The 27,860-nt window shown below is 44.1% G+C and overlaps 1 protein-coding gene across 9 annotated transcripts in view; it reads left to right on the top strand.

The window, feature by feature from the left end:
• The window catches only part of CADM1 (cell adhesion molecule 1), a 537,468-nt gene that overhangs the window by 451,326 nt on the left and 58,282 nt on the right, over positions 1-27,860 (top strand). For 5 of the 9 annotated variants that reach the window (XM_060787000.2, XM_060786998.2, XM_060786999.2 and 2 more), the window contains exon 8: positions 11,662-11,739. The exons of the other annotated variants lie outside the window; for them this stretch is intronic. In XM_060787000.2, coding sequence (XP_060642983.2) covers positions 11,662-11,739 — 78 coding nt within the window. The remainder of the gene's footprint in view (positions 1-11,661; positions 11,740-27,860) is intronic. 9 annotated transcript variants of the gene reach the window in all.

Below are 27,860 nucleotides of genomic sequence, written 5' to 3'. Positions count from 1 at the left end.
CAATTAACATTAAACAATAACACCATGACACATTTAAAACTAAGACTGGGCCAATGTAATGATTAAAAATATTAAAATGCTGGGCATGAAGGTGAAATAGATGGAATTTTGGAGATAAGTGCGATGTGCAGACGGTCTTAAATCTCTAGTAAAGTGCATTTGGGACATGATGCTTGGAGTTTCCTATTCTGGGAAGGCACACTGGAACAGTCACGTCTTCAAGCTCTTCCTAAAGAGTGCCAACGTTGGGGCTTGTCTGATATCATTAGGGAGAGAGTTCCAGAGTCGGGGGGCCACCACGGAGAAGGCCCTGTCCCTCGTCCCCACCAATCGCTCTTGCGACGCAGGTGGGATCGTGAGCAGGGCCTCTCCAAATGAACAAAGAGATCGTGTGGGTTCATATACAGAGAACCGTTATATCCTCCACTTTCCAAAATATGACCGGAAAGGGACTGGAGTGGAAGGAGTAAGGTACTGGTTCTACCAACTTATTCTCTCTGTCAAAAGCGCTGTAGGCCAAGAGTTCACAAAGCACGGCCCAAAGGCAACATGTGGAGCCCAGGTTTCCAAAGATCTGCCGTTAAATACCCCCAAGGGCATCCATTTGCATCATTTTGTCCACCCACTGGGCCATTTAAGGTCCTTCTCATAGAACAAGAAGACCTTTATCTCACCCAGGAAGTCCAAACTACAAGAGAGGAGATTCCATCTGAACATGAGGAAGAACTTGTTTTCTGCTTCCCTGGAGACTAGGACGCAATGGAACAATGGCTTCAAATTACAAGAAAGGAGATTCCACCTGAACATGAGGAAGAACTTCCTGACTGTGAGAGCCGTTCAGCAGTGGAACTCTCTGCCCCGGAGTGTGGTGGAGGCTCCTTCTTTGGAAGTTTTTAAACAGAGGCTGGATGGCCTTCTGTCAGGGGTGCTTTGAATGCAATATTCCTGCTTCTTGGCAGAATGGGGTTGGACTGGATGGCCCATGAGATCTCTTCCAACTCTAGGATTCTATGTTCAGCAGTGGAACTCTCTGCCCTGGAGTGTGGTGGAGGCTCCTTCTTTGGAAGCTTTGAAACAGAGGTTGGATGGCCATCTGTCAGGGGTGCTTTGAATGCAATATTCCTGCTTCTTGGCAGAATGGGGTTGGACTGGATGGCCCATGAGGTCTCTTCCAACTCTTTGATTCTAGGATTTTATGATTCTATGAAAGGAGAATCCATCTAAACATGAGGAAGAACTTCCTGACTGTGAGAGCCGTTCAGCAGTGGAACTCTCTGCCCCGGAGTGTGGTGGAGGCTCCTTCTTTGGAAGTTTTTAAACAGAGGCTGGATGGCCTTCTGTCAGGGGTGATTTGAATGCAATATTCCTGCTTCTTGGCAGAATGGGGTTGGACTGGATGGCCCATGAGATCTCTTCCAACTCTAGGGAGATGAAAACATGGCTGAGATATCCCTCACATCACCTACAGCGGAATTGAGGGTATGCAAGATGATGATGATGATGATGATGATGATGATGATGATGATGATGATGATGGGGGGAGTGTGTTTACAGCCCTCCATAATCTCATGGAAAGTTGATGAAACCCTCCTATCCGTTTGCCAACAAATGCTCCAGAAACTGTCCGAGATACAGTTGTGTTGCTTCTCCATGACTTCATGGAGTTCGAGAGAATCCCCTTCTTCCTTACCTGCCTTCTACCAACTGATTTCCCAGACTGGATCCTCTGATCTCAGAAATCAACTACAGAAATATGTTGATCCTCCCTTACAGAAGATCTCACTGAAATAACATAGTGGGTGGAGCGACCGATCGTGAATACGGAAGCCCCTCAGTTGTCCTCCTGGAAGAGAGCCCACCTCTGCCTCTCCTGGTTTGCCCAGCCTTGCTTTGTTTTCCCCTCTTGAATCTGGAACGGAGTTGGACAGATGTGTTCTAACCTTGGCCAGAACGTTGAGCAAAACAGACCTCTCTTCCTACCCAAGGCTGATATTTCAGTAGGAAAGGCCTTTGAGGCTCACCAAGTTGTCGGTGGCAGCTGAGATGCCTCACGGGTCTCCGAAGGTTAGATGATTGGGTTCCTGGAAGAAGGAGGAAAAAGAAGAGGAGGAGGAGGAGGAAAAAGGAAGGAGGACAGGAAGAAGAAGAGGGAAAGGGGGGAGTAGGAGAAATCATCATCATCATCATCTTTATTCAGTACCCCGCCACCATCTCCCCAATGGGGACTCGGGGCGGCTTAAATGACGCCAAGCCCAACAGCATCTATATAAATAAAAATGTAATGTTCATTTGTGGGATTAATATAACTCGGAAACCACTGGACGAATTGACACCAAATTTGGATAGCATACACATAACAACCCAATGTATGTCCTTCACTCAAGTTTTTTTGATTTTGTCATTTGGGAGTTGTAGTTCTTGGGATGTATAGTTCACCTATAATCAAAGAGCATTATGAAATCCACCAATGATGGAATTGAACCAAATATGGCACACAGGACTCCCATGACCAACAGAAAACACTAGAAGGGTCTGGTGGACTTTCACCTTGAGTTTGAGAATTGTAGTACACCTACATCCAGAGAGCACTGTGGACTCAAACAATGATGGATCTGGACCAAACCTGGCACGAATATTCCATATGCCCAACTAGAAACACAGATGGAGTTTGGGGGAAATAAACCTTGACATTTGGGAGTTGTAGTTACTGGGATTTATAGTTCACCTGCAATCAAAGGGCATTCTGAAACCCACGAATGACAGAAATGGGGCAAACTTCCCACACAGAATCCCCATGACCAATAGAAAATACTTAAGGCCATCCAGTCCAACTCCCTTCACCAGAGCAAGAAAACATAATCAAATACTGTTTACCCACAAGCAGAAAGACATTACATATATTGGAAACCAACACTTTCTCATTACTTTATTTTCCAGATCACCAGACTGAGCCACAGCAACGCATGGCAGGGGACGGCTAGTATTATAATAAAGTAAAACCAAAACATAATAACAACACAGTAAAATACATACAACATAGGAGTACAAAAACGATAAAGCAAAATCATACACAGTAAAATAACATAACAATGAGCGGGCCGCATGTGCAAGATAAAACTAAGATACTAAAAGTACTAAAATCAGGATGAGACAGGGATGGAGCAGATTGTTTGTGGGGAAGAAACTCATAAGGAACGGGGTCATAAAAATAGACCTTCATCCGGGGGGGGGGGGGGGAATATACTCTGGGGACAAAACACCGTTGAGGGAGAGCAACTGTGTATGATAGTATGGCTACTCTCCAAAAGCGTATCGGAAAAGCCAGGTTTTGAGATCCCTCTTGAAAATTTCTAAGGTGGGAGCCTTTCTAATCTCACCGGGCAACGAGTTCCAGAGTCGGGGGGCCACAGAGGAGAAGGCTCTCTCCCTTGTGCTTACAAGATGAGCCTGTGATAACGGCAAGGACGAAAAGAGAGAGTCCCCCGAGGATCTAAAAGCTTGGGCTGGTTCATGGAGAGAGATCCAGTCACGAGAAGAGGAAGAAGAAGAGGAGGGGAAAGAAGAAGAGAAAAAAGAAGAGGAGGAGGAGGAGGAGGAGGAGGAGAAAGAAGAACAGGGAAGAGGAAGAGGAGGAATAATGGAATCCTAGAGTTGGAAGAGACCTGGTGGGTCATCCAGTCCAACTCCTTTCTACCAAGAAGCAGGACCATCACATTCCAAGCCCTCCTCTCCCCCCGACAGATGGTCATCCAGCCTCTGCTTAAAAGCCTCCAAAGAAGGAGTTCCCACCACAAGAAGAGGAAGAAGAAGAAGAAGCCGAAGAGCTTCAAAACATGAGATGGTTCCCAATCCTGGCCTCAGGCCTGGTGGTCACCCGATCACACGTCTTCTATCTCAGTATCCCCCAGTTCGGCATTTGCTATTTCTGCTCAGAGCTGAGGAAGGTCTATTTTTGTGGACTGTGGCAGCTGGTATGGGGAGGCTTTTAAATGTGAGAGTCCAAAAATGATCTTTCCTGGGCCATTGCGTTCCCCGGAGACATCCAGATGAGTCAGCCGGGCCTTGGCTTTGACCAGCTCCCGCTTGGAAAAGTTACCTTTTTGTATTGTCGAAGGCTTTCATGGCTGGAATCACTGGGTTGTTGTAGGTTTTTCGGGCTATGTGGCCATGTTCTAGAAGCATTCTCTCCAGACATTTCACCTGCATCTATGGAAGGCATCCTCGGAGGTGGTGAGGTCTCTGAGAATGCCTACCATCGATGCAGGTGAAACGTCAGGAGAGAATGCTCCTAGAACATGGTCGACAACAACCCAGTTACCTTTTTGCATGGCAACAGTTCACATTGTTGTTAGCTAGCATTGTTATGTATTTCTTGTGGTGGCTTCTTCATGCTTAGACTGTAGCCATTCCTATACAAGCACACAAATACAAAAATGCAACAATAGAAAAGTGTTTTTTGACTCATAGATCTTGCTTATTACAAGTCAACACCATTGAAGTACAATATAACTCCTTAAATATAGATAATGGTACTAATGTGTAGATTAATAATAATAATAATAATAATAATAATAATAATTTTATTTGTACCCCGCTACCATCTCCCCAAAGCGGACTCGGTGCGGCTTACATGAGGCCGAGCCCACAATCTATATAAATAAAAATGTAATGTTCGTTTGTGCTACCATCAGAACTCAAAAACCACTGGGAGAATTGACACCAAATTCAGACACAAGACACCTAACAGTCCAATGTATGTCCTCCACTCAAAAAAATTGATTTTGTCATTTGGGAATTGTCGTTGCTGGGATTTATAGTTTACCTATAATCAAAGAGCATTCTGAACTCCACCAATGATGGAATTGGGCCAAACTTAGCACATAGGGCTCCAATGACCAGCAGAAAAAACTGGAAGGGTTTGGTGGACATTGACCTTGAGTTTGGGAATTATAGTTCACCCACATCCAGGGAGCACTGTGGACTCAAACAATGATGGATCTGGACCAAACCTGGCACGAATATTCCATATGCCCAAATATGAACACAGATGGAGTTTAAGGGAAATGGACCTTGACATTTGGGAGTTGTAGTTGCTGGGATTTATAGTTCACTACAATTAAAGAGCGTTCTGAAACCCACAAACGACAAAATCGGGACAAACTTCCCACACAGAACCCCCATGACCAACAGAAAATACTGAAGGCCATCCAGTCCAACTCTCTTCACCAGGGCAAGAAAATGGAATCAGAGCCCTCCTCACAAAGAGCCATCCAGCCAGAGTAGAGATAGATTGATATGATTCCCTCACACGCACACACAGATATAGTATCATAGATTTGAAAGAGACCCTTCAAGAAGGACTATGATATGTGGCATATTCCAGAATAGGCAAACCAGACACTCCCCACATCCACACTGGGAAAGAAACAACAAGAAATACTGTTTGCTCACAAGCAGAAAGGAATTACATGTATTAGAAACCAACACTTTCTCATTACTTTATTTCCCAGATCACCAGACTGGGCCACAGCAACGCCTGGCAGGGGACAGCTAGTATTTACATAAAACTGTAATTTAAGATAAGACTGTCCAACTCTTATTAAACCATTATTCTAATCTCCTTCAATGTAAATGTACTTATTTTTAAAATAATAAATATAATAAAAATAATAGAGTAAAAAAATGAAAATGCAAAGAAAACAGTAATAATGGAGTAAAATAATAAATGTAGCAATAATAGGGTAAAATACTGTAAATGTAATAATGATGATGATGATGATAAATAGATGAAAATATTAAATGCAATAATAATAGGGTAAAATACTGTAAATGTAATAATAATAATAATAATAATAATAGAAAAAATCATAAATAGAATAATAATAGAGCAAAATAATGTAAATATAATAATAATAGAGTAAAATGGCGGCAAAAAAATCCAATGGGATTTTGGCCTGCATCCATAGGAGCCTAGTGTCTAGGTCCAGGGAAGTCATGCTCCCCATGCTCTATTCTGCTTTGGTTAGACCACTTTACCTGGAATATTGTGTCCAATTCTGGGCACCACGATTCAAGAGAGATATTGACTCTAAGCTGGAATGTGTCCAGAGGAAGAGGGTGACTGAAATGATCAAGGGTCTGGAGAACAATCCCTATGAGGAGCGGCTTAAGGAGCTGGGCATGTTTAGCCTGAAGAAGAGAAGGCTGAGAGGAGGCATGATGAGGGCCATGTATAAATATGTGAGAGGAAGCCACAGGGAGGAGGAGGGAGCAAGCTTCCTTTCTGCTGCCCTGGAGACTAGGACGCAATGGAGCCATGGCTTCAAACACCAAGAGAGGAGATTCCATCTGAACATGAGGAAGAACTTCCTGGCTGTGAGAGCCGTTCAGCAGTGGAACTCTCTGCCCCGGAGTGTGGTGGAGGGTCCTTCTTTGGAGGGTTTTAAACAGAGGCTGGATGGCCATCTGTCAGGGGTGCTTTGAATGCAACATTCCTGCTTCTTGGCAGAATGGGGTTGGACGGGATGATGGTGGCCCACCAGGTCTCCTCCAACTCTAGGATTCTATGAAATAATAAATGTAATAAAATTATACTAACAACAGAGTAAAAGAATAAATAACCTTGACTCAAGTATAAACCGAGGGGAGGTTTTTCAGCCTAAAAAAGGGGCTGAAAAACTAGGCTTATACTCGAGTATATACAGTACTTCCTTTTTGCCAATTAAAAGCATGCCAATCAGATCAAAACAGAGGAATTTCTCAAGTTCTGGATTCTGCTCTGTTGTCACATTTGTGCCGAGAAATGGGCCTAAGGGGGACACACGTCCCCGCTCATAGGTCCGTCCCCCCCGTCCACTAGCACTTAATTCCTTTCTGCCCATTAAAAGTATTCTGACAGGACCCCCCGATGGGGCCGTTCTTGACTCTGGATCCTCAGCCCGGCGCAGGGGGAGCCGGGACCCCTTGGCGGAGGGTTACCTGGCCGCCCGGCGTGGCGGTTCCCCCGGCAATCCCTCTCGTCCAGGTGAGGGCTCCACCGTCTCCCTCTCTCTCTCCCTCTCTCTCTCCCCGGGGAAAGTTGTGCCAAACACAATAAAGGTGAAGCACATAATTAAAGTTTTGGAGGTATTAATTAGAAAATCTGAGAGCTCACTCGGAGAGATAAAAGAGGAGCAGATGTGTCGGCGATGAGAAGTTTGACATGCTCGAGATAAAATCCGAAATCAAAAGCCTCCGAACCGTTTCATGCTCCATTATTGCAGATTCATTCCTGAGTTCAAAGTCTGGCGCTCTACTTTATGCATTCGGTTTGATCATTTGGGCAATGATAGGGTGGGGGGGGGGCTGAGAAGGCGCGCGCGGGGGGGGGGGGTGAACTTCCTTCCCATAACTCTTCTCTCTACTCACAATAAGTACCATATAGATATATCTATATATATAAAAATGTAATGTTCGTTTGTGGGATTAACAGAATGCAAAAAACACTGGACAAATTGACACCAAGTTCCATATAGCTATATCTATATAAATAAAAATGTGATGTTCGTTTGTGGGATTAACAGAACGCAAAAACCACTGGGCGAATTGACACCAAATTTGGACACAAGACACCTAACAACCCAATGTATGTCCTTCACTCAAAAAAATTGATTTTGTCATTTGGGAGTTGTAGTTGATGGGATTTATAGTTCACCTACAATCAAAGAGCATTCTGAACCCCACCAATGATGGAATTGAACCAAACTTGGCACACAGTTCTCCCATGACCAACAGAAAATACTGGAAAGGTTTGGTGGGCATTGGCCTTGCGTTTGGGAGTTGTAGTTCGCCTACATCCAGAGAGCATTGTGGATAGATCTGGACCAAGCCTGGCACGGATACTCCATATGCCCAAATGTGAACAATGGTGGAGTTTAGAGGAAATAGGCCTTGACATTTGGGAGTTGTAGTTGCTTGAATTCATAGTTCAACTACAACCAAAGAGCATTCTGAACTCCACCAATGATGGAATTGACTCGGCCTTGGCACAAAGAACTCCCTTGACCAACAGAGAATACTGGAAAGGTTTGGTGGCCATTGACCTTGAGTTTGGGAGTTGTAGTTCACCTACATCCAGAGAGCATTGTGGATAGATCTGGACCAAGCCTGGCAATGGATACTCAATATGCCCAAATGTGAACAATGGTGGAGTTCAGAGGAAATAGGCCTTGACATTTGGAAATTGCAGTTGCTGGGATTTATAGTTCACCTACAATCAAAGAGCATTCTGAACCCCACCAAAGATAGAATTGAACCAAACTTGGCACACAGTTCTCCCATGACCAACAGAAAATACTGGAAAGGTTTGGTGGGCATTGGCCTTGAGTTTGGGAGTTGTAGTTCGCCTACATCCAGAGAGCATTGTGGATAGATCTGGACCAAGCCTGGCACGGATACTCCATATGCCCAAATGTGAACAATGGTGGAGTTCCGGGGAAAATAGGCCTTGACATTTGGGAGTTGTAGTTGCTTGAATTCATAGTTCAACTACAACCAAAGAGCATTCTGAACTCCACCAGTGATGGAATTGACTCAGCCTTGGCACAAAGAACTCCCTTGACCAACAGAGAATACTGGAAAGGTTTGGTGGCCATTGACCTTGAGTTTGGGAGTTGTAGTTCACCTACATCCAGAGAGCATTGTGGATAGATCTGGACTAAGCCTGGCAATGGATACTCAATATGCCCAAATGTGAACAATGGTGGAGCTCAGAGGAAATAGGCCTTGACATTTGGAAACTGCAGTTGCTGGGATTTATAGTTTACCTACAATCAAAGAGCATTCTGATCTCCACCAATGATGGAATTCAACCAAATTTGGGACACAGTTCTCCCATGACCAATAGAAAATACTGGAAGGGTTTGGTGGGCAGTGTCCTTTGGTTTTGGAGTTGTAGTTCACCTACCTACAGAGATCACTGTGGACTCAAACAATGATGGATCAGGACCAAACTCTACGCAAATTCTCAATATGCCCAAATGTGAGCACTGGTGGAGTTTGGGGGAAATAGAATCTTGCCATTTTAGAGTTGTAGTTTCTGGGATTTGTAGTTCACCTGCAATCGCAGAGTATTCTGAACCCCACCAATGAGGGAATTGAACCAAATTTGGCACACAGTTCTTCCATGGCCAACAGAAAATACTGGAAGGGTTTGGTGGGCAGTGTCCTTTGGTCTTGGAGTTGTAGTTCACCTACATCCAGAGATCACTGTGGACTCAAGCAATGATGGATCTGGACCAAACTCTACACGAATACTCGATATGCCCAAATGTGAACACTGGTGGAGTTTGGGGAAAATAGAATCTTGGCATTCGGGAGTTGTAGTTGCTGGGATTTATAGTTCACCTTCAATCAGAGAGCATTCTGAACCCCACCAACAATAGTATTGGGCCAAACCTCCCACACAGAACCCCCATGTGGGCCACAGCAACGCGTGGCAGGGGACGGCTAGTATATAGATATAGATATTAGGCTTGTTTGATCAAGAAAAATATTGGTTCTAAACTCGCTTCGTTTCCAGGGGGCGCCAGCATTTCGAATTTCTGAGGACTTCCGAAATTTAAGATTTCAAAATTTCGAAATTTACGAAATTTCGTTAATTACGAATCGATTCATTAATGGCGGACGCGATTGCGAAATGCGCTAAAAACACCTCCAAACGGGACAGGGGGAACTTCTGAAATTCAGGATGAAATTAAAATACGTTAAGTTAGTAAAAATACAAATTAAAATCACTTATAATTAATTAAATAATAAAATAACAAAATAAATAATAAAATAAAATAATAAAATAAGTAATAAGATAATAAAATATCTCCAAGAAGAGGAGGAGGAGGATGGGGAGGAAAGGCAACGCTGGCACCTTTTCTCTCCTTCTTTCCCGTCTTAATAATTACGAAATAATTACGAAAATTTGGAAAAATTGTTTCGATTCTTAATTACTCCTCACACTATTCCTGCATGGCTCGATATTGGATCGTAAGCTAATTCAAATACGAATTAATAACGACTTTAGAAACTAACGAACATGATCAAACAAGCCTAATAGATATAGATATTAGGCTTGGGCGGTTTCGTTCGTTAATTTCGTAATTCGTTATTAATTCGTATTTAAATTAGCTTACGATCCAATATTGAGCCATGCAGGAATAGTGTGAGGAGTAAATTAGATTCGAAACAATTTTTTCAATTTATTTTGTTATTATTTCGTAATTATTTTCGCACGTCTGATGCAAGTTTTATAGTTGTTGTTAGTTTTATCACACCAACAATCAACAACAGAGGGAGAGGGAAGCTTCAGAAGTTCCTCCTGTCCCATTTGGAGGGTTTTTTAGCGTATTGCGCAATCACGTCCGCCATTAACGAATCGATTCGTAATTTTACGAAATTTCGTATATTTTGAAATTTTTAAAAGGAAAATTTCGGAATTCTTTAAAAAAACGAAACGCGATGGACCCCTAAAAACGAAACGAGTTTAGAACCAAATTTTTCCGTGGTTACCCAAGCCTAATAGATATAGATATAGATATTGATATAGGTATAGATATGAAGGAATATCTGGTGCTGCCTGTTGTTTATACATATTTGATGCTCCTTAAGATGGTTCCCTTTTGCAGGTCGAGCGCCTTCTCGACCTGGGGAGATGCGTATGCCTTCCTTAATCCCTCCCCGCACGAAAGGGAGAAGGGCGAGCGCTTGTTGTCTCCTCCCTTCGCCTTCCTCCGTTGGGGCCGTTCAAGGGGACGTGATGGATGGAGCCCGAGCCCCGGCCGAACATTAATATTTATACATCACAAAAGACATTGACTCCATTTTAAAAGAAATCTCGCTAAAATCTCCCATGCATCCAACGTGATATTTAGTCGTGACATTCTCGTTCCCTTTTGTATTTATTACTGGCTTAGAAGTAGTTTTATGTCCTGCTGGGATGTATTGATGCCGGGGAGAATAATGAAGTTAACCGCTCTGAAGAGAAAGAGAGAAAGAGAAGAAGGGGAAAAAGGGAGGGAGGGAGGGAGGGAAGGAGTGGGGGGAACGTATTCATCTGCTGTTGATATTTAGTCTGTTCAGCGCAGCGGGGTCCCTCCATCGGCCCCTAATTTTTTCGGATTTCTCTCTTTCAAAAAAGCCATAAGGAAGACAAAGCGCTATTGTCGGTCTTTTCCTTTTGCAAACGGACCCCAAATCGTGCATCTTGTTTGGTTGTTTGTTTGTTTGGAGGGCTAGAATTTTTTATATTTCTATCTTTATTTCTTCTTGCAGGGTTTTTCCTATTCCATCTCACGCTTTTGCATCTCTGACTAATGTTTTACGCTGCTACGCCTTGTGTCCGCTCGTTCGCGGGAAGGGAGGATTCGTGCCCGGAAACACGGCTCCGTCCAATTAATTCGGAGTCGATCCGGACTCAGATTCGGGCATAACCTCCTCTTCTTCCTGCTCAAGCTAAAGCCTAAAAAACACCGACGCAGGGGCATATAACCTCCATCCTTTGTTTTGCTTCTTTGTTAATTTTATTGACCAGTTTTGCGTCCTGCTCATTGCTTTTAATTTGCTTATGTTTTGTTTCTGTTTCCCTTTCTTTTTGTTTTCCTCTTTGTTGTTTTGTTTTATGTCTTTCTCTAGATTCCCCCACAACTCTCCCTCCACCCACAACAACCACCTTCACTACCATCCCTACCACCACCACCACCACCGCCACAGGTACGGTACTTTCATAAACATGGGGTCAAAGAACCCAGATATGTTTTTATTTATCTCTGTCGAAAGGGGGGCAACGACCGAGGCGGGAGAGGGAGTAAGAGGCCAGAAAGGGAGACACTCCCACCCCATTTCTCCCATTATGGATTTATTTTGTCTGTTTTTGTTTCGCCAACTTGATGTGACCAGAAAGCGGTCAAAGTTGTGAATTCCCGGAAGGTTCCCGCTACCGCTAACTTACAGGGATGTAAATATATCCGAGGCGGGAGAGGGAGTAAGAATCCAGTCAGGGAGAAACCCCCACCCCATTTGTTCCATTATGGATTTATTTTGTCTGTTTTTGTTTCGCCAACTTGATGTGACCAGAAAGCGGTCAAGGTTGTGAATCCCCGGAAGGTTTCCCCTACTGCTAACTTACAGGGATGTAAATATATCCGAGGAGGGAGAGGGAGTAAGGGTCCAGAAAGGAAGGAACTCCCACCTCATTTGTCCCATTATGGATTTATTTTGTCTGTTTTTGTTTCGCCAACTTGATGTGACCAGAAAGCGGTCAAAGTTGTGAATTCCCGGAAGGTTCCCGCTACCGCTAACTTACAGGGATGTAAATATATCCGAGGCGGGAGAGGGAGTAAGAATCCAGTCAGGGAGAAACCCCCACCCCATTTGTTCCATTATGGATTTATTTTGTCTGTTTTTGTTTCGCCAACTTGATGTGACCAGAAAGCGGTCAAGGTTGTGAATCCCCGGAAGGTTTCCCCTACTGCTAACTTACAGGGATGTAAATATATCCGAGGAGGGAGAGGGAGTAAGGGTCCAGAAAGGAAGGAACTCCCACCTCATTTGTCCCATTATGGATTTATTTTGTCTGTTTTTGTTTCGCCAACTTGATGTGACCAGAAAGCGGTCAACTTGTGAATTCCCGGAAGGTTCCCGCCACCGCTAACTTACAGGGATGTGAATATATTCGAGGCAGGAGAGGGAATAAGAGTCCAGAAAGGGAGAAACTCCCACCCTATTTGTCCCATTATGGATTTATTTTGTCTGTTTTTGTTTCGTCAACTTGATGTGACCAGAAAGCGGTCAAAGTTGTGAATTCCCGGAAGGTTCCCGCTACCGCTAACTTACAGGGATGTAAATATATCCGAGGCAGGAGAGGGAATAAGAATCCAGACAGGGAGAAACTCCCACCCCATTTGTCCCATTATGGATTTATTTTGTCTATTTTTGTTTCGCCAACTTGATGTGACCAGAAAGCAGTCAAAGTTGTGAATTCCCGGAAGGTTTCCCCTACCACTAACTTACAGGGATGTAAATATATCGCTATTTCAGCCTTGGTTAGAAGGGTGGATCGTTTCTGTAGGTTTTTTCTCCCCAACTGTAGGAAAAAACAAATATTTCTGTTCTCTTCATACATCTTGGAAGTATTTTGGGAAATTACTCTGTACAGAGAAACACACATTGGGGTTTTGCATGAAAAATGTATGCAGAAAAGTGTGTTTTTGAGGCGCTCTTCCATCTCCCGGTTTGCAGAAACCGGTGTATTCTCTATATCTATGAAAACTCCCCAATGCTTTTTCTTGAATCAAATGTGTGTTTGTGTGTATGTCTGTATTGATGATTCAGGAAACTGTCTTGGGCCTATTTTTGCATGAAAAAAATATTTGAAACCAAAAAATACAATTTTGTATGCAGAATATTCTGTTTATAGTGTGATTGCGCTGGGGATTTTGTACAGAAATGGTGTGGATTTGCAGATAAACTCCAGCCTTGTATAAAATCTTTATCTTTTTTTCCATCTATGTGAAAAACATGCTTTTTGTGGGGGGGAAATCCCTTTCATGTGTGTTTCTACACAAAATAATTTCCCAAAACACTTCGAGGTGTGCAAATTCTGGAGAACCAATGGGTGGGAGACCTCCAAATCATCACCAGTTCTTCTCAGATCTCTCAACCTCATGGCAGCCATGACTCCTTTCACTGAGTCAAGTTGACTTAACTTATGGAGAATAATTTCCCAAAACACCTTGAGGTGTGCAAATTCTGGAGAACTGATGGGTGGGAGACCTCCAAATCATCACCAGTTCTCCTCAGATCTCTCAACCTCATGGCAGCCATGACTTCTTTCACTGAGTCAAGTTGACTTAACTTATGGAGAATAATTTCCCAAAACACCTTGAGGTGTGCAAATTCTGGAGAACTGATGGGTGGGAGACCTCCAAATCATCACCAGTTCTCCTCAGATCTCTCAACCTCATGGCAGCCATGACTTCTTTCACTGAGTCAAGTTGACTTAACTTATGGAGAATAATTTCCCAAAACACCTTGAGGTGTGCAAATTCTGGAGAACCGATGGGTGGGAGACCTCCAAATCATCACCAGTTCTCCTCAGATCTCTCAACCTCATGGCAGCCATGACTTCTTTCACTGAGTCAAGTTGACTTAACTTATGGAGAATAATTTCCCAAAACACCTTGAGGTGTGCAAATTCTGGAGAACCGATGGGTGGGAGACCTCCAAATCATCACCAGTTCTCCTCAGATCTCTCAACCTCATGGCAGCCATGACTTCTTTCACTGAGTCAAGTTGACTTAACTTATGGAGAATCTCCATAAGTTTCCAAAAGTCTCACCTTTATATTACTGGTGTCAAGTAGGTTTCCCATTTGTTGTGAAACCCCTTATTCAGTTGGGGGTGGGCAAGGGGCAATGACAACAACTGTTCTTTCCATTTCCTACCATTGGATAGCTTTCCTCTAATGGAGATGCTGAGAATCATTTGAGAGAACAATCCATTCAAGCTGAAGGAGTCCTTAAGTGACTATGGGCCAAATGGGATCCACCTCAATTCAGATTAATACCCCCCCCCTCCCTTTAAAGGACCTAATTCTTCCTTTTGGGTTTCCAGGGGTGCATCTGTGGCCTCTTTCTTCACACCAGAGAAGCAATGGGGTCTCCTGTAGCCATGAAAATGCCTCGTTTGTGTAACGCTTTCCAAAATTAGCCCCTTCCCAATGTTAAATCCCTCGTCCCCACAAGAAACCAAAGTGCCTCCCACAAAATGCCCAATGGTTTTGTTTTATCCAACCCTCCCTTTCTTTTGCCGCCGGTCCATCTCGTCCTCCAATAACAGATAACTTTCTTTCTTCCAGCTGCCACGTCCATCCATCCATCCTCCATTGTCATCTCCACCCCCTGGTTTGCTTCCATTTGCGGTCTTCTCTCCCATTGTGCCCCATTATTCTCCCCCCGCTTTTCAGTTCAGAAGTGGTGCCAATCCGAACCCGGTACCGGAGCGGAGAAGTGCCGTTTTCCCATCCTGGTTGCGATATCCCCTTTGCTCATAATAACAATGGTGGCCAACATGCGTCGCTTTGACAGTCACGGTGCCTTTGCTCCCCGTTCCGTTCCCGTCCTTGGACTCATGCCTTTTTTTGCTTTCTCTGATATTTGGAATTAACGATCTGTGCAAATAACAAAAAACCTTTCTTTCCAGTGTGCCTTAACGACCACTTTCCGTTGCGCTGTCTAGCTGTTCGCCTCGTTACGCTTTTTTTTCCCCCCTCCTTCTAGGATCTTAAGAAATCAGAATGTCTCTGAGTCCCTGTGCATTCCGAAGATGGCAATGCCAGTGTGCAGGAATGCCATGTAGTTTCTGCTCCTTTGTGGGAATAGAATCCAAAATAATGTCCACATATGCCTTACCAAAGCCTGCAAAGCTCCTGGATGCAGGAACTGGAGGGTCAGTTGGACATTGTGAGGGAAACATGGGATCTCTATTGTGTTATGATTCCCATTTTCATGTCCTGAACGCGTGAAGTGTCCTAGATTTGGAGCTTTCATGGTGAGGTCTAGGTCTCCCAATGGGCAGCAAGCTTCACCATGGCAGAGACGTTGCCTTATCAACCCTAGCAATTGTGCAGAGCGGATATGCTTTTCCTCCCAGTTTCCATCTCCAGGTTCTGCTTCTATGTAGTTTCCCTGTTTGCTGGTGGGCATCAGGTTTTCCATACACCGTTGTGTTGTTGCCCATCCTATCATAGAAGACCTTCCCTGTGTTGGTGCTCATTGTGGTTGCTTCACAGAAGACATCCCTTCTCCTTTATTTTCCCTATTCCTCAACCTCCACGAGGAGAAGGTGCAATCAGATGCCCTTTGTGTGCAACGGGCTTCGATATCTGCTGAGGTTGGGTTATCTAGAACCCTCTCCATGGATACCAAACTCAGGTTCAGTGGTGTCCCAGACCTCAAATGGCGAAACCGAGGTTTGCTTCTTGGATTGTTTTGGAGGGAAATATGGTCAAAACCTTGGGTGATTGAATCCACGGATATAGAGAACCAATGGTATTAAGAAAATATGCTGACCCAAGTGGTAGTTGGCCAATAAGTCAAATAGTCCTTTGAGTAGAGTCTAAGAAGGAAGGAAACAACTGGGATTTTGAGGAAGGATTCTGGTCCTTATGGAGGGAAAGATATAGAGAACCATAGTATTAAGAAAAATATCCTGACCAAGTGGTAGTTGGCCAATAAGTCAAATAGTCCTTTGAGTAGAGTCTAAGAAGGAAGGAAACAACCAGGATTTTGAGGAAGGATTCTGGTTCTTATGGAGGGAAAGATATAGAGAACCAATAGTATTAAGAAAAATATGCTGACCCAAGTGGTAGTTGGCCAATAAGTCAAATAGTCCTTTGTGTAGAGTCTAAGAAGGAAGAAAACAACCGGGATTTTGAGGAAGAATTCTGGTCCTTATGGAGGGAAAGATATAGAGAACCAATGGTATTAAGAAAAATATTCTGACCAAGTGGTAGTTGGCCAATAAGTCAAATAGTCCTTTGAGTAGAGTCTAAGAAGGAAGGAAGCAACCAGGATTTTGAGGAAGGATTCTGGTCCTCATGGAGGGAAAGATATAGAGAACCAATGGTATTAAGAAAAATATGTTGACCCAAGTGGTAGTTGGCCAATAAGTCAAATAGTCCTTTGAGTAGAGTCTAAGAAGGAAGGAAGCAACCAGGATTTTGAGGAAGATTCTGGTCCTTATCGAGAGAAAGATATAGAGAACCAATGGTATTAGGAAAAATATGCTGACCCAAATCGTAGTTGGCCTATAAGTCAAATAGTCCTTTGTGTAGAGTCTAAGAAGGAAGAAAACAACCGGGATTTTGAGGAAGAATTCTGGTCCTTATGGAGGGAAAGATATAGAGAACCAATGGTATTAAGAAAAATATTCTGACCAAGTGGTAGTTGGCCAATAAGTCAAATAGTCCTTTGAGTAGAGCCTAAGAAGGAAGGAAACAACCAGGATTTTGAGGAAGGATTCTGGTCCTTATGGAGGGAAAGATATAGAGAACCAATGGTATTAAGAAAAATATGCTGACCCAAGTGGTAGTTGGTCAATAAGTCAAATAGTCCTTTGAGTAGAGTCTAAGAAGGAAGAAAACAACCAGGATTTTGAGGAAGGATTCTGGTCCTTATGGAGGGAAAGATATGAAGAACCAATGTTATTAAGAAAAATATGATGACCCAAGTGGTAGTTGGCCAATAAGTCAAATAGTCCTTTGAGTAGAGTCTAAGAAGGAAGGAAGCAACTGGGATTTTGAGGAAGGATTCTGGTCCTTATGGAGGGAAAGATATAGAGAACCAATGGTATTAAGAAAAATATGCTGACCCAAGTGGTGGTTGGCCAATAAGTCAAATAGTCCTTTGAGTAGAGTCTAAGAAGGAAGGAAACAACCGGGATTTTGAGGAAGGATTCTGGTCCTTATGGAGGGAAACGAATGAGTGAAATCACGGGAAGTAAATATATAGATGTGGTGAAAAGATGACTTGAATGTGAAGGATCACTCTTCCTGTTGTACACCATCTAAAGTTGCAAGGTGAGGCCTATAATAAATTTTTTGTTGTTGTTTTTATGTAGTCCTAACCATCTTCTAGGCCAGGCTTGGGCAAACGTGGGCCCTCCAGGTGTTTTGGACTTCAACTCCCACAATTCCTAACAGCCTACCGGCTGTTAGGAATTGTGGGAGTTGAAGTCCAAAACACCTGGAGGGCCCAAGTTTGCCCATGCTTGCTCTAGGCCAGTAAAGATGAGGAATTGTCCCTCAAGGTTCCTCATCTTTGTTGACCCTTTTCCCGATTGCTATTTACTCCAGCCATAACATTCCTGCTTCCCCCAGTAGACTCCCCTTGGTGTCCAGGAATTGATTCGTCCCCCTTCTCCTCCTCCTCCTCTTTGTTTGCTGTAGTTGTTGTCGCTCTCACCTCTTAATGTAATCAGGTTTCCTCCTAATGCCTCCTTCGTGCGGATTCTGTGGGTTTTAATTTCACTAGGTTCCCTCTGGATGATCCTAACTTAGTTTGCGTGTGTGTATGTCTACATTTGTCTTTTGGAGGAAGAGCGTTCCTCTACGAAAACAACCTCGATAGCCTCATCCTCCGTCCCCGAGTTGATTTGTACCTTAATTTTGTTGCAGGAAGTCTTGCTGACAAGCATTAATATCCCTCGTAGCAAGTTGTGTGTCCTTTACTTTTATTTGTGGCCACAACCCAAAGACGAACAAATCCCTTTGTGCCCTAAGAATATTTGGGGGGGGGGGGGATTCTGAGCATTTGGTGTCTCAATGTGAGGTTTGGGGAGGGGTCCCTAGTCTCATCCACTTAGGTTCCCCTTGGCCTTGGCTGGCTGGCTGTGTTTCCAATCTCATTTATATTAGTCAATTGCTTTTGCATAAATTTGCATATCACTAAATCATATGTGATGGGGCAATTATTAATTTCTTTTTCATAGCAAGAAGCATACTCTCCTCACCATTTAGCATCAGTGTTCCCCTTGACACTTACAAAGTTATGCTTTCAATAAGCATTTGTTTGTATTTATAGATAGATAGATGGATGGATGGATGGATGGATGGATGGATGGATGGATGGGTAGGTAGGTAGGTAGGTAGATAAATGGATGGATGGATGGATAGGTAGATGGATGGATGGATAGGTAGATGGATGGATGGATAGGTAGATAAATGGATGGATGGATAGGTAGATGGATGGATAGGTAGATGGATGGATGGATGGATGGATAGGTAGATAAATGGATGGATAGGTAGATAGATGGATAGATAGATGGATGGATGGATGGATGGATGGATGGATGGATAGGTAGATAGATGAATGGGTGGGTGGGTGGGTAGGTAGGTAGGTAGGTGGATGGATAGGTAGGTAGGTGAATGGATGGATGGATAGGTAGGTAGGTGGATGGATGGGTAGGTAGGTAGGTAGGTAGGTGGATGGGTAGGTGGATGGATGGATAGGTAGGTGGATAGGTAGGTAGGTGGATGGATGGATGGATGGGTAGATGGATGGATGGATGGATGGATGGATGGATGAATAGGTAGGTGGATGGATGGATGGATGGATGGATGGATGGATGGATAGATAGATAGATAGATAGATAGATAGATAGATAGATAGATGCCTAGTTTGTTGTGAAGGCCTTGTCTTAAAGGTGTTGTCAATACCAATCATTCGGTCAAAGGGAATGAGCTAGAGAGCCACAGATACATCTGCATGCTTCAGAAGGCCTTCCTCGTGCTATGTTCAGCCAAGACCCTTTCGCTGTAATGCTCCAGAAGCTCAGGTAAGTAACTAAAGTCTTTGTTGAATTTGGGATGTCTTGGTATTGCTCTTTCAGCAGACGATGGTGACTTTAAGATGGGAGGAAGCGGGATGAGATGCTGTTGAGTCCATGATTGCCAACCATAAAGTCTTGAGATGGGTTTTGGTTTGAGTAGATGTAGTGTTAATACACAAATGCCCTATTACTATACTCTTCAGCACAAATACCAATTGGAGTAATGAGAAAAATACCAAACTAACTCATATAATACACAAGCATGGGCAGCAAACACTGAGGGACAAGTTACAACAGTGTAACAAACATAATATACAAGTTTTTCAAAATAATTTGTCAGATCTTCCAAAGGTTGTGTGGACAAACTTCAACATATCCAATATTGTCCCATGTGAATTCAAAAGGAACCGGAAGAAGAGAAGGCTGAGAGGGGATATGATAGCCATGTATAAATACGTGAGAGGAAGCCACAGGGAGGAGGAGGGAGCAAGCTTCCTTTCTGCTTCCCTGGAGACTAGGACGCAATGGAAGAATGGCTTCAAACTACAAGGGAGGAGATTCCATCTGAACATGAGGAAGAACTTCCTGACTGTGAGAAGGGCTGTTCAGCAGTGGAACTCTCTGCCCTGGAGTGTGGTGGAGGCTCCTTCTTTGGAAGCTTTTAAACAGAGGCTGGATGGCCATCTGTCAGGGGTGATTTGAATGCAATATTCCTGCTTCTTGGCAGAATGGGGTTGGACTGGATGATTACCCATGAGGTCTCTTCCAACTCTGGGATTCTAGGATTCTATGAGAAGAGATTCTCCTCTTGAAACAAGGACATAAAAACACCAGGGAAGCTTGTTGTATTCCCAAGACTGTTTATCACATTTTGAATTCACACGGGACAATATTGGATATGTTTGTTTATTTATTTATTATTCAAACTTGTATGCGGCCACTCCCCTTGGGCTCGGAGTGGCTTACAAGAACGGGCTAAAATCGAACAACAACTTAAAAACAATTTAAAACAATTTAAAAACAGCAATATCAGAGATCAAAAGCCTGTCGAAACAGATATGTCTTACATGCCCTGTGGAAAGCTGACAAGTCCCGCAAGGCACGGACTTCAGGTGGCAGAGTATTCCAGAGTGATGGTGCCACTGCTGTGAAGGCTCTGCGCCTGGTTGCTGTTAGACACAAGGTCTTGACACTGGGGACTTCCAATAGATCTTGGTCCTCGGAGTGGAGGGATCTCTGGGGCTGGTAGGGGGTGAGGCCCCAGAAGTTTGTCCACATGACCTTTGGAAGGTCTGACAACTTATTTTGAAAAACTTGTATATTATGTTTGTACACTGTTGAAGTCCTTTGAATGCCACATCATGAGGAGACAGCAAAGCCTAGAGAAGGGAATGATGCTGGGGAAAGTGGAAGGTAAAAGGAAGAGGGGCCGACCAAGGGCAAGATCGATGGATGGATGGCATCCTTGAAGTGATTGGACTGACCTTGAAGGAGCTGACTTGTATATTATGTTTGTACACTGTTGAAGTCCTTTGGTCACATCATGAGACAGCAAAGCCTAGAGAAGACAGTTATGCTGGGGAAAGTGGAAGGGAAAAGGAAGAGGGGCCGACCAAGGGCAAGATGGATGGATGGCATCCTTGAAGTGACTGGACTGACCTTGAAGGAGCTGGGGGTGGTGACGGCCGACAGGGAGCTCTGGCGTGGGCTGGTCCATGAGGTCACGAAGAGTCGGAGACGAATGAACAACAACACACTGTTGTAACTTGTCGCTCAGTGTTTGCTGCCCGTGCTTGTGTATTATATGAGTTAGTTTGGTATTTTTCTCATTACTCCAATTGGTATTTGTGCTGAAGAGTATAGTAATAGGCCATTTGTGTATTAACATTGCATTTATAGATCTCTGTGTACTTTGAGTAGATGTATGAATTGTGGGAGTTGAAGTCCAAAACACCTGGAGGGAGGGCCAAATTTGGCCCAAGCCTGATGTAGACTATACTCATGTACGAGTCAATCTCATGTATAAGTTGAGGACAGGTTTGGTGGCCTTGTTGGTGTCTTTTGATAAGAATTGTGGATAGTGGAGGGTCATTCCGTGAAGAGACAAGAAGGACTCATGTCAACTCAGGGCCATCTCTGCCATTTTTTTTCCAACCAGCTATTCAAAAAAGCCAGAAGTGGTTCCATAGTGGAGAAAGTAGAGGAGGTCAGTGATTCTTCTGGGTTTTTCTGAGGTGGACTCAGATCTTGCTTTTGTCTCTCTATTTGGAGAAGGCGTGCATACATTAGAAACACAACTAAGATAGAGAGGGGCCCTCAAACACATCCTAAAACAGTTATTCTCAACCTGTGGGCCTACAACTCCCAGAAATCCTAACAGCTGGTAAATTGGGTGGGATTTCTGGGAGTTGTAGGCCAAAAACATCTGGGGACCCCAGGTTGAGAACCACTGTCCTAAAAGGATGCTATATGTCAGTGGTTCTCAACCTTCCTAATGCCGTGACCCCTTAATACAGTCCCTCATGTTGTGGTGACCCCCAACCATAACATTGTTTTAGTTGCTACTTCATAACAGTCATTTTACTACTGTTAGGAATCATAATGTAAATATCAGATATGCAAGATGTATTTTCATTCACTGGACCAAACTGGTTCACCTATAATCAAAGAGCATTCTGAGCTCCAACAACGATGGATTTGAACCTAATTTGCCATACAGAACTCCCATGACCAACGGAAAACACTGGAAGGGTTTGGTGGGTATGGACCTTCAGTTTGGGAGTTATAGTTCACCTATATCTAGAGAGCACTGTGGACTCATGCAATAGTGGATCTGGACCAAACTTGGCACAAATACTCAATATGCACAAATGTGAACACTGGTGGAGCCTGGGGGAAAATAGACCTTGACTTTTGGGAGTTGTAGTTGCTAGGATTTATAGTTCATTACAATCAAAGAACATTCTGAACTCAACCAACAATACAATTGGCTCAGACTTCCCACATGGTATCCCCATGACCATCAGAAAATACTGTGTTTTCTGATGGTCTTTGGTGACCCCTCTGACACCCCTTCGCAACCCCCTCAGGGGTCCCGACCCCCAGGTTGAGAAACACTGCTATATGCAATCCCTTTCCACTCATCTTTCTTGGTTTCCCTCCCCTTGGCTCCCAATGCTGGTAACATCTGGGTCCCAACTAATCCCATGTTTTGTTGTATGGGATCTCACCAACTTGCCACGTCTTAGTCGACAACCTCCTCTTGCAGTTACCTGATCCCAAAGGCTCCTTTCCTCCCCACATGAGACTTAACCTGGATCTTTCAAATGGGCAAAAGGTTAGAGAAGGAAGCATCTCTCATCTCCGTTCCTAAATTTGCTGTGTTTATTACGGCCTGACAAATGGACCGAATTTCCGCTCTCTGGCTGCCGTCTGCAGCGCTTTGGAGCCACCCATTAGCCTTAAAAGCTTCGGCAGCCAAACAGCGGTGATTAAATGCCGGCATAAAACCTCCAGGAATGTATTTTTCTTCCTTCCGTGCTAAAGGTTTGTGTAACTGAAAACCATCCTCCAAATGAAATTAGCATAATTACCGGCATTTTAATGCAGTCGTCGCGAGGAAAAATGCTTTTCTAAAAGCCTCGAGGGGCAACAGATCATTTCGGGGGTTCCCGTCGCCCTCCGCTCGGGTGCCGCCTGCTTTGCAACGCTGAGCTCTCTAGAAAGAACAATTACAAATGGGAATGGTGGTAGAGATAGTGATGATACATGAGCCAACAATGTGATGTGTGATGTGGCAGCAAAAAAAGCCAATGGGATTTTGGCCTGCATCAATAGGAGCCTAGTGTCTAGATCAAGGAAGTCATGCTCCCCATGCTCTATTCCGCCTTGGTTAGACCACACGTGGAATATTGTGTCCAATTCTGGGCACCACAATCCAAGAGAGATATTGACAAGCTGGAATGTGTCCAGAGGAAGAGGGTGACTCAAAGGATCAAGGGTCTGGAGAATAAGCCCTATGAGGAGCGGCTTAGGGAACTGGGCATGTTTAGCCTGAAGAAGATAAGGCTGAGAGGAGACATGATAGCCATGTATAAATATGTGAGAGGAAGCCACAGGGAGGAGGAGGGAGCAAGCTTCCTTTCTGCTTCCTTGGAGACTAGGACGCGGAACAATGGCCTCAAACTACAAGAGAGGAGATTCCATCTGAACATGAGGAAGAACTTCCTGACTGTGAGAGCCGTTCAGCAGTGGAACTCTCTGCCCTGGAGTGTGGTGGAGGCTCCTTCTTTGGAAGCTTTTAAACAGAGGCTGGATGGCCATCTGTCAGGGGTGATTTGAATGCAGTGTTCCTGCTTCTTGGCAGAATGGGGTTGGACTGGATGGCCCAGGAGGTCTCTTCCAACTCTTTGATTCTATGATACAGCAAAAAGGCCCATAAGACCCAGTGGGTAGAAATCTGAGCTGGAGACCCAAGTCTGGTTCCCAGGTCACCTTGTCGACGTCTCTTGCTTTCTCCACTGAGATGACTAAGAGGTGGTGCTCATGGGTTGTCCTGAAACCCACTTAGAAGGGGAATTCTAGCTCCTAGAGAACTCCCTGGCCATTTTGGAGGGCTAGTAGCAATAGGGTTGGGTCAGTCCTTGCCATCTCTGTGCCAATAGGGTTGGGTCAAGGAACCTTCAGAATTGGAAGGGAAAGACCTTTGCTGAGCAATCCTAGAATCCTAGAGTTGGAAGAGACCTCCTGGGCCATCCTCCAGTCCAACCCCATTCTGCCAAGAAGCAGGAACATTGCATTCAAATCACCCTGACAGATGACCATCCAGCCTCTGTTTAAAAGCTTCCAAAGAAGGAGCCTCCACCACACTCCGGGGAAGAGAGTTCCACTGCTGAACCGCTCTCACAGTCAAGAAGTTCTTCCTCATGTTCAGGTGGAATCTCCTCTCTTGTAGTTTGAAACCATCGTTCCATTGCGTCCTAGTCTCCAGGGAAGCTGAGAACATGCTTGCTCCCTCCTCCTCCCTGTGGCTTCCTCTCACATATTTACACATGGCTATCACATCTCCTCTCAGCCTTCTCTTCTTCAGGCTAAAAATGTCCAGCTCCTTAAACCGCTCCTCATAGGGCTTGTTCTCCAGACCCCTGATCATTTTGGTCGCCCTCCTCTGGACACATTCCAGCTTGTCAGTATCCCTCTTGAATTGTGGTGCCCAGAATTGGACACAATGTGATTCCAGGTGTGGTCTAACCAAAGCGGAATAGAGCATGGGGAGCAGGAGTTCCCTGGACCTAGACACTATGCTTCTCTTGATGCAGGCCAACATCCCATTGGCTTTTTTAGCCGCCACATCACATTGTTGGCTCATGTTTGACTTCCTCCCCACGAGGACTCAAAGATCTTTTCCACACGTCCTGCTCTCAAGCCAGGCCTCATCGTCCCCCATTCTGTCTCTTTGCATTTTGTTTTTTCTGCCAAAGTGGAGTCTCTTGCATTTGTCCCTGTTGAACTTCATTTTGTTAGTTTTGGCCCATCATCTCTCTAATCTGTCAAGAACGTTTTGAGTCCTGCTCCTGTCCTCTGGAGTCTTGGCTCTCCCTCCCCATTTGGTGTCATCTGCAAACTTGATGATCCTGCCTTCTAGCCTTTCATCTAAGTCATGAATGAAGATCCTGAGCAGGACTGGGCCCAGGACAGAACCCTGCGGATGGCACTCCACTCGTCCCTTCTTTTCAGGATGAAGAGAAAGCACTGGGGGGGAATCACCCTCTGGGTTCGTCCACTTAACCAATTCCAGATCCACCTCACCATAGTTATGCCTTGCCCACATTGGACCATCCTTCCAAGGTCAGGCCCTCCTTGCCGTCTGTGTGCCGATCGTCCCTCCTTTCTTGGGTGTTTTTGGCTGCAACGCCAAGCCGCCCCCCTCCCCCAAAAGCGGCCCTTTTATATCACTTCAAAATGTCCTTGTAGCTTTGTTCATTAAGATGTACACTCCGATACGCCGGAGCATGCTGCATAATTTAAATTGCCCCTGGAGTTTTCTCTCGGAAATACTCGGTTTGGACAGCTGTTATTTCCTCGGAGATAATTAAAAAGTTCTTAATATTTGTAGGGGAGAGAAACGGAGCCCTCCGTCTCCTCTTTGGGGGCTCGGGACCATTGTGCCTGGCTGTGTTTGTGTACCTTGAGTTCCTTCCCTCCTCGCTGGGCGATGGATCAATTTTTCCTCTCCTCAAGTACGCCAGTAATTATTTGTGCGTATTGCAGAAACGTGTCTACGCCTTCCTTACCGCCGGGTCCCGTTTCTCTCCTGGTTTCCATGCTAATAGCAGAGAGGGTGTCCTCTGTGCCTTGACAAGGAGACCTTCATGTTATTGTTGACATCTTGGATTCTGTCTGGATTGAAGATTGTGTTATGGATCCGTAACATCTCTCAAAAACTCTCTCACCCCAGAGCACCAAAACATGATCTCCTCACCCCTCTCTGTAAGGCATGAGGACAACCACAGTAGGGGGTCCCTGTTTCCTTTTTCAAATTAATATTTATTACGTAGGTCCCCCGTTTCCGTCATGGTTAGGGCACAACACACCCGCAAAATTTGGAAAACAAACCCACAAATTCAAGAACATTGTATTGTTACTTGCGAGAACATCCAGCTAGGAACCTCTATGATGACTCTGTGATCAGTTTCTGCCAGACGTTGACTATAGAGTTGTCCTGGAGGAACTAGAAATCCTTCAACAGGAATTGACTCGAGGTATCTATAGGTACTCCGTAATATAGACAAATCCTTCCAAAAGTGGTCTTTAAAGTTATCCTGGAGGAACTAGAGATTCTCAGACAGGTATTCTCTCTGGGTATCTATAGGTCCTCCATAATATGATCAGTTTCCACCAGAAGTTGACTATAGAGTTGTCCTGGAGGAACTAGAAATCCTTAGACAGGTTTCTGTCTAGGTGTCTATAGGTCCTCCATAATGTGATCGATTTCTGATGGAGGTTGACTATAGAGTTGTCCTGGAGAAACTAGAGATCCTTCAACAGGAATTGACTCGAGGTATCTATAGGTACTCTGTAATATAGACAAATCCTTCCAAAGGTGGTCTTTAGAGTTATCCTGGAGGAACTAGAGATTCTCAGACAGGTATTCTCTCTGGGTATCTATAGGTCCTCCATAATATGATCAGTTTCCACCAGAAGTTGACTATAGAGTTGTCCTGGAGGAACTAGAAATCCTTAGACAGGTTTTGTGTCTAGGTGTCTATAGGTCCTCCATAATGTGATCGATTTCTGATGGAGGTTGACTATAGAGTTATCCTGGAGAAACTAGAGATCCTTCAACAGTAATTGACTCGAGGTATCTATAGGTACTCCATAATATAGACAAATCCTTCCAAAAGTGGTCTTTAAAGTTATCCTGGAGGAACTAGAGATTCTCAGACAGGTATTCTCTCTGGGTATCTATAGGTCCTCCATAATATGATCAGTTTCCACCAGAAGTTGACTATAAAGTTGTCCTGGAGGAACTAGAAATCCTTAGACAGGTTGTGTGTCTAGGCGTCTATAGGTCCTCCATAATGTGATCAATTCCTGACGGAGGTTGGCTATAGAGTTGTCCTGGAGAAACTAGAAATCCTTCAACAGGAATTGACTCGAGGTATCTATAGGTACTCCGTAATATAGACAAATCCTTCCAAAAGTGGTCTTTAAAGTTATCCTGGAGGAACTAGAGATTCTCAGACAGGTATTCTCTCTGGCTATCTATAGGTCCTCCATAATATGATCAGTTTCTGCCAGAAGTTGACTATAGAGTTGTGTTGAAGGAACTAGAAATCCTTAGACAGGTTTTGTGTCTAGGTGTCTATAGGTCCTCCATAATGTGATCGATTCCTGACTGAGGTTGACTATAGAGTTGTCCTGGAGAAACTAGAGATCCTTCAACAGGAATTGACTCGAGGTATCTATAGGTACTCTGTAATATAGACCACTCCTTCCAAAAGTGGCCTTTAGAGTTATCCTGGAGGAACTAGAGAGTCTCAGACAGGTATTCTCTCTGGGTATCTATAGGTCCTCCATAATATGATCAATTGCCACCAGAAGTTGACTATAGAGTTGTGTTGAAGGAACTAGAGATTCTTGGACAGGTATTTTCTCTAGATATTATTATTATTATTATTATTATTATTATTATTATTATAACTTTATTTGTACTAGCATCTCCCAAGGGATTCGATGCGGCTTACAACAGGCCGGAGCCCAGCACAACACAATACAACAATACAATACATAGCAAATAAAACAGTTAAAGCAGAAAACAATAGCAATAACAGTACAACAGGACATTATTAAAAATATCCATAAGTCTTCCAGAATGTGGTCAAATTCTGCCCAAAGTTAACTATATAGTTGTGCCGGAGGATCTAGAGATACTTGAGGCATTGCTAGGAATCTCTCAGACCATAGCCCAACTCTGTGGCCAACTTCCACCAGTTCTCTTTTCA

Source organism: Anolis sagrei, chromosome 7 (assembly GCF_037176765.1).
Source record: "Anolis sagrei isolate rAnoSag1 chromosome 7, rAnoSag1.mat, whole genome shotgun sequence".
Taxonomy (NCBI): Eukaryota; Metazoa; Chordata; class Lepidosauria; order Squamata; family Dactyloidae; genus Anolis; species Anolis sagrei.
This window is presented reverse-complemented; position numbering and strand designations above follow the sequence as displayed.